Source organism: Cricetulus griseus, chromosome 3 (genome assembly GCF_003668045.3).
Source record: "Cricetulus griseus strain 17A/GY chromosome 3, alternate assembly CriGri-PICRH-1.0, whole genome shotgun sequence".
Lineage (NCBI taxonomy): Eukaryota > Metazoa > Chordata > Mammalia > Rodentia > Cricetidae > Cricetulus > Cricetulus griseus.
This window is the reverse complement of record NC_048596.1, coordinates 258,188,171-258,194,761: the sequence shown is the minus strand read 5'-3', so window position 1 is coordinate 258,194,761 and position 6,591 is coordinate 258,188,171. Positions and strand designations below refer to the sequence as shown.

The 6,591-nt window shown below is 43.7% G+C and overlaps 1 protein-coding gene across 1 annotated transcript in view; it reads right to left on the bottom strand.

Annotated features, from left to right (window-relative positions):
- Positions 1–177: 177 nt before the first annotated feature.
- The window catches only part of Bmp6 (bone morphogenetic protein 6), a 175,365-nt gene continuing 168,951 nt past the window's right edge, over positions 178–6,591 (bottom strand). The window contains exons 5-7 of the mRNA XM_035442926.1: positions 2,575–2,651; positions 1,460–1,570; positions 178–1,372 (exon numbers count right to left, since the gene is read on the bottom strand). Coding sequence (XP_035298817.1) covers positions 1,223–1,372; positions 1,460–1,570; positions 2,575–2,651 — 338 coding nt within the window. The 3' untranslated portion in view covers positions 178–1,222. The remainder of the gene's footprint in view (positions 1,373–1,459; positions 1,571–2,574; positions 2,652–6,591) is intronic.

Genomic DNA, 6,591 nt, shown 5'->3' with positions numbered 1-6,591 from the left:
CATGAGTCTTGTATTAAAAGAAAACTCAAATGGTACAATTGGTTTATACTTTCTAAATAAATTTTTTTTTAAAGAAAAAAAAGAGTCTGGTCTTTGCTTAAATGTTACAGCAACATGGATATAAAATAGACAATAAATTATAGTTTCTATTTACAAAAAAAGCTGTAAGTACAGTTACAGATTGTAAATGTATTATTTAATCAGTTTAGTATGAAATTGGCTTCCCAGTACATGATTATGAAAAAGATATCTAAAAAATATTCTACGATTTAATTTGAGGCTTACTTTCTACAAGAGGAAATCGTGGTTTTGGTTCACAAACAGCATGCTCACCTCGACAGACCCATTCTTAGAGGCCAGGGGCCCTTCCTCTGTGGGTTTCTGCTGTTGACTAGCCCTGAGCCATGGAATGCTACTGTAGGAAAAAGGCAAAGAACAGAGTTAGGAGAGAGCTGGTGTGTTGGAGCCAGTGTTCCTGATGTTAAAGAGCTTGCCAACCCAGTCTGCTTAAGAGGTGTGGAGTCACTTTCTGCTGTTATGTGGTTTAGATAAAGGCTACTGCAGATGCTTCATGGCCCTACCACAAAGTATGATCCATCTGCTTTGCGTTCTAGTAAAGAATTCAGGAACTGAGGGAGGTGTAGAAATGCTACTGTTTGGTTTGACTGAAATTAGTATATGTTCACACCACCAAGAGTCAACAAAAACATGTAACTGCAACAGCAGACAAAAGGCATCTCCACAGAGCGTGTTGATGGCCAGGATGCAGGTCTTGGGTGAGCTGGTCTTGCTGGGAATGCAATCTGACAGAGCTCTCTCTTTCCCTCCATTCTGTTAACTGCACTATCTCCCAGTCATGGGTGCTATTGAACCAGCTGCCCTTTCAGCCAGGGATATTTAGTATTCCTTCAAGGTTATTCTCTACTCATACCACAAACAGCTAGATCTAAATGCTAAAACTAGTCTGGGTGGGACTCTGGGAAGTGAGCTCAGGCATGCGTCTGCGGTTCCCAGGCCTGTTCTGAAAGCATTACAACTCCTGACTCAGTTGTGAACTGGGAAGTCATCAGCAAGGTCCTCATAAAATCCCCCTTGGGCTAAGGCACCAGCAGGAGATGCTTCCAGAGGGCCATCATCCCCCTTTCACTGTGCTTCTTCATGGGTTTTAAGGCAGATTTAGTTAGGAATCCAAGGCAGAGTCACTCCCACACCTGGCTTCAGCTTAATGGCATCCACAAGCTCTCACAACCATATTCCTGTATTTTTTCAAGATGACGTTGGAGTTATCATCAAAGTAAAGAACCGAGATGGCATTCAGCTTAGTTGGTGCACAACATGGTTTGGGGACATACTCAGGATTCATAAGGTGAACCTGTTCCCAAATAGAAACGGGAGAGGGCCTGTTAGAAGTGACCTGGTCTGGGCTTGATCCCACTTAGAGCCAAGTCAGAGCACTCACCAAGGTCTGTACGATGGCGTGGTTGGTGGCATTCATGTGTGCATTGAGTGGGAAGGAACACTCTCCGTCACAGTAGTTGGCAGCATAGCCTTTGGGTGCAATGATCCAGTCCTTGTGATAAGGCAAAAGGAGGCAGTGAAAGACCATCCGGTGTCCCTATGCCATTTGCACTCTTGGTGGCCCCGAGAGAAGGCATTGATCACGGTGCACAGTATGGGGACATAAAGGGAGGTTTGGGAATTGCCCAAGTTCACATTCAACGAAGCTAAAGCATGAACCTGGTTGATCTGACCCTAGAGCCTTCAGTCGTTCCATAGACTCCTATGACTTAGCTGCTATAAAACCGCTAGCTCTGGAATAGAGCTTGGTGTACAAATGCTCCTTGGCTTTAGGATGAGGTTACATCCCAATAAAATACCAGCTGAGCATGCCTGTGATACACCTAAAATACTGAGCATCCTAATTGCACAGTGCGCGGTGGGGGCTAACAGGGAGCTGTAGCTTGCTGCTGCCTCCCATCATGTCCTGTATTGGGGGAACTCTAGCCCAGACAGACTCAACTTCAAAACTCAGAGCTCTATACCTAGTGAACACATACTGCTCCTACATCATCATACAGCTGAAAAGTGGTCAAAATACTGAGGTCAGGATCTGCCATGTCTACTTAGACCCAAAGGGTCATCTACAGGATCCCATGGCGCCCCTGTCAAAGTAATGCCACCGAAGTATAAAGCAACTATTATCTCCCATTTTATCACATTTATCTGTACTTGGTATGAGCCAAACATGTTCTTCCATTGGGTGGGTAGAGCTACTGAAGAAATTAATCATACTTTCTAATCTGATGATTTAAAAGTAAGAAAGTACTTTTAAATCTGGTTTAAAAGTAAAAACTGCTTAAATGTCCAAATAAATACATACCCCTCAAACTTTAAAAGAATGAGGAAACCAGGCAAAGTGGGCGGGTGCTTAGTACATCAGCCCACCAGGTGCCTTCCTCCAGCAGCCTGAACATTTGAGAGCTTCTTGGATTCCAGAATCAACATCCTGAAAGCTGATGGTGGCAGCCATCAGTGAGGGACCCATTGAGGCTCATCCTTATTCTGAGGACTCACCTGCCATCCCAGGTCCTGGAAGCTCACATACAGCTCATGCTTTTTGCAGGCTGTTTTTAATTCACTGCTGTTGTAGTCTGTTGAGGAGATAAAAAGATGTACTCATTAACCCACTCATTCCTTCACTTACACGAGAGCTTTCCTCTCATGCCAGGCACTGTGTGATGCTCAGGACAACTGAGCCAGGCCCTGTTGACACACATGGTCCCCCAACAGTTCAGTGGAGGTCCCATTTGTTTGCCTAAATTTAGAGCTACTGGAGAAATTAATGCTCATTTTTTTTCTAATCTTGTTTCAAAATAAAAGTGGTTTAAATAACACATTCTCCTTGGGCTGCGAAAGAATGTGTTAAGAGTTAGAGAAAGTTGGCACTGAGTTAGGGGAGCTGTAGAACACACTGCACTTTGCCCACCCTGGGGTCTGCTTTGCCACCCTGCTAATTTCATGGACACCTTTAGACAGCAAATGTGCATCGAATACATCTGCTTTGTGCAGGGTCCAGATGGATGTGCAGTGATCCCCAGTCATTACCAGGTAACTGTGTCAGGCAGGAGTCACTATTTCAAATGTGGACTACCCAGTCATGACATGGGGCTTGGGTGATACTGCTGGCCAAAATGGGCCACAGGGTGACATTGGGATGACACACGCTCCTGTTCATGGGCTCTACTTCACTGCTCTTGTTGAGCTCTTTATATGTGCCCTAAAACAAGTATTCCAAAGTCAGCAGTTCCCCAAAACAACCGGCTGAATCCACCTGGACAGTTCAGGAGGCACTGGCCTGGCTTAACACCCTCACCGGGAGGCCTGGGGACACGGATTCATTTCAGCCCATCAGAGCAGATTTTCTGTCACAGGCACATCCTCTGCCTGATGCCAGGGAAGCAGATGAATCATGGATGGCTTCTGTCCTCCAAGAACTGAGACACTCAAAGGGGCTGTGTGAGAAATGTACTCAGGTAACTCAACTACAACTCAAGACAAATGGCACAGTCAAGGGTTATGAGTCAATGCTACTGAAACTGACTTCAGGACAGTGAGGGGTTGGGAGGAAGAGGGCAGTTCTGCTGGAATGGGTGGAGTTGGGAGATAAAGTTGGGAAAATGAATGACTCAGAATGCCAACAATGAAGTGGACTTTTTAGTGGAGGTAATGAGCCAGGAAGGTTTCTGAATTGGGGAGTTCAGAGTATGGTTTTTAAAGACACACAGGCATGTTTGTTTAGGTATGAGAGGTCAGAGAAGGGGAAGGAGGAAAAGTAGTTTTGGAGGAAGATTCTTCCTCTAAAATGGTCAAGAGGAGACAGAGTCTAGATCACACACATACTATCCCTCCTTTGTCAATCGACTATACAAACCAGTGTGTTACCTAAGAAGAGATAGAATCTAGATCACACACACACTACCCCCTGCCCTGGTCAATCGACTATACAAACCAGTGAGTTACCTAACAGATAGATATACTTGAGCTGGAATTTAACACTTTAACTCTTGGAGTTCCCAGCCCCAAATCAGAAGTGTGCAGAACTCTTAACTCTGTTAAGAAGCAGTACCAACACAGGCTAGTGACCTGGGAAGACAGACAGACGTGGGTCAAGTATTTACTGATTCCTCATTTCCTCCCCTACCCCCCACCCTGCCTACCTGACCTTGCACAAGTCCCTCCTCGACCTATGGTTTTAAGTCCACATGAGAAGGAAATTCAGAGCCACCATGGAGGGAAATTTCTTTATTCAGGGCATGGAGAATTCTCACCCTGAACCACCACTGCCCAGACAAGCCTTTCCTGCTAAAAACAACTCATCAATGAAAAAGAATGAAGAGGAGAAACAGCTTCCAGAATTAGAGGTCGGGCTACAAAAGATGCATACGTAATAGAAAGGCAGGACATACTAAAGCAAGAACATTATGGCAAAAGAACAAAGATGGGTGGATGTAAAAAAAAAAAAGGAACAAGTTGAACTTTATTAAAACAATAAGCATTAGAAATGGAATGGGAGACTTCAGAGGGAAGAATCAGACCATTCATTGAAAGAAACCTCTTAAAATATAACAAAAATAAATGGTAGGAAAATATGATTATCTATAAAGAGACTTGAAAGAACCCAACATACTTCTATCTGGAACTCCTGACAACAGTGATGGGGGGCAAGTGATGCTTGGAGACCTAAAGGCTCTGGGGATTTCCTAGAACTGAGAAAGATAAACAGCTTCAAATGAGTCCTAAGCAGAATAAACAAATTCCTGTGATGTCAAACTGTGGTGAAATTAGAGTATACTGAGCAGAAAAATTCTCAAAAGTAACTCAAAATTACAGAAAGATTTACTAAGTAGATTGATGGTAAAATTAATAAAATACGCATTCAGATATTAAATATCATTAAGAACAGCTCCACTGGAGGACCTCCTCACTTTCCTTGGGGCATCAGAACTGTTTCCTGCCATCTGGGTACATCGTCTTCTGACGATTCCAAGGCCCTGGTTCCTTGTATTTCTTACAACTGTCATGGCCAACTATATGATCCCTACATAGGCTCTCATCTAGAATGTCCCTAAGCCAACATAATTCTGCCTTGTCCTTCTTCCACACCTCCTCAGAATCTTTGAGATCCCCTTAGAATCACTGGCCATCTAACAAAGTGGAGATTTCTACGTTCATTTCCTTCAGAGGTCAGGCAGATAGGAGCAGTGTAGAATAATAAAAAAATGTACCTGCTCAGGCATGGTAGTGCACACATGTAATTCCAGCATCTAGGAACCTGGGAAATTTGAGGTAGGACCATTCACCATGAGTTCAAAGCCAGCCTGGACTTCATAATGAGTTCTGGGTCAGCCAGGGCAACAAAGTGATACCCTGTCTCAAAAAAATATATATCATCTATTTTTTGTCTCTATTTCCTAGCTGAGAGTATAGAAAACCCTTGAAATTTGCTGAGAGGAGTATCTTAGTTAGGTTAACAAGACCCCACCACATACCCACACCTAGACCTTTCACTGTAGGCCCCTAGAAAGCTTTCAAGGTGTGTGCTGGTCACCAGAAAAGCCTAACACATAAGAAGAAGGTTGGAGCTCTGGGCCTGCTTCACCTTTGGAGATCATGTGACCAATTATTTATCGTACACGGTAACAAAATCCCATATTCTATGGTTCATGCATGGAACGTATGTTGCTCAAAGGTTTGTATGCTGGAAACTCAGTCCTCGGTATAAGCCGTGAGGATAGAACTAAAGTGGGCCTCGGAGGAGGTAATGATGTCATGGGACACCACCTCACAAGGTGCTGCATGCCTTCTTAGTGACCAAATCAGTTACCTTGTCACTAGATTCCTATAAAGCAAGGTTACCCATGTTTACTGTCTTCTTTATGTACTATTTTCTGTCCTTGGATCCAATGTGAAACTGTCTTCTATACTATGACACTTCATGAGGTCTTCATCACAAGTCACCAGCCAAACTTTTCCAGCTTCCAAACCATGAGCTAAAATAAGCTTTGTCTCATACAGTACTCAGTCTCAGATACTTTGTTATAGCAACACAGAATGGACTGAGCTACCACAAAGAAACCCTGGACCATGAGGCTCAGTGACATGTCTAGATGACTGTACTTCTGATTCTGTCAAAGAACCGTGCACCAGACAGGGAACAGAAACTCCAGGAGGACCCCAACCCTTACTCCACCTTGTTCTAGATCTGATTAGACCATTCGTGAGTTTACAACAAAATGGTAATCATAAATATAGAGCTTCTGGAGAAAATTATTAAATATGAAAGGAGTGGGCACAGAAACTCAACTTATAGGAAAATTAGACAGAGATGTGGGTGACTTAGAGACCTTACCTCAGGATAGAGTCTGATAGGGCATGGCATTCCTGCTGGGGACCTTGCTCTAATGAGTTGGCTCATGTTACAATGGAACTAAAGATCACCTGGTTGGTCAGTATTTGAAAACTGTTGTTAGAACGCAGACAGGGACAACTTTTTCACCCCTGGTTTTCTAGCTTCCACTCTACAGCAGACCC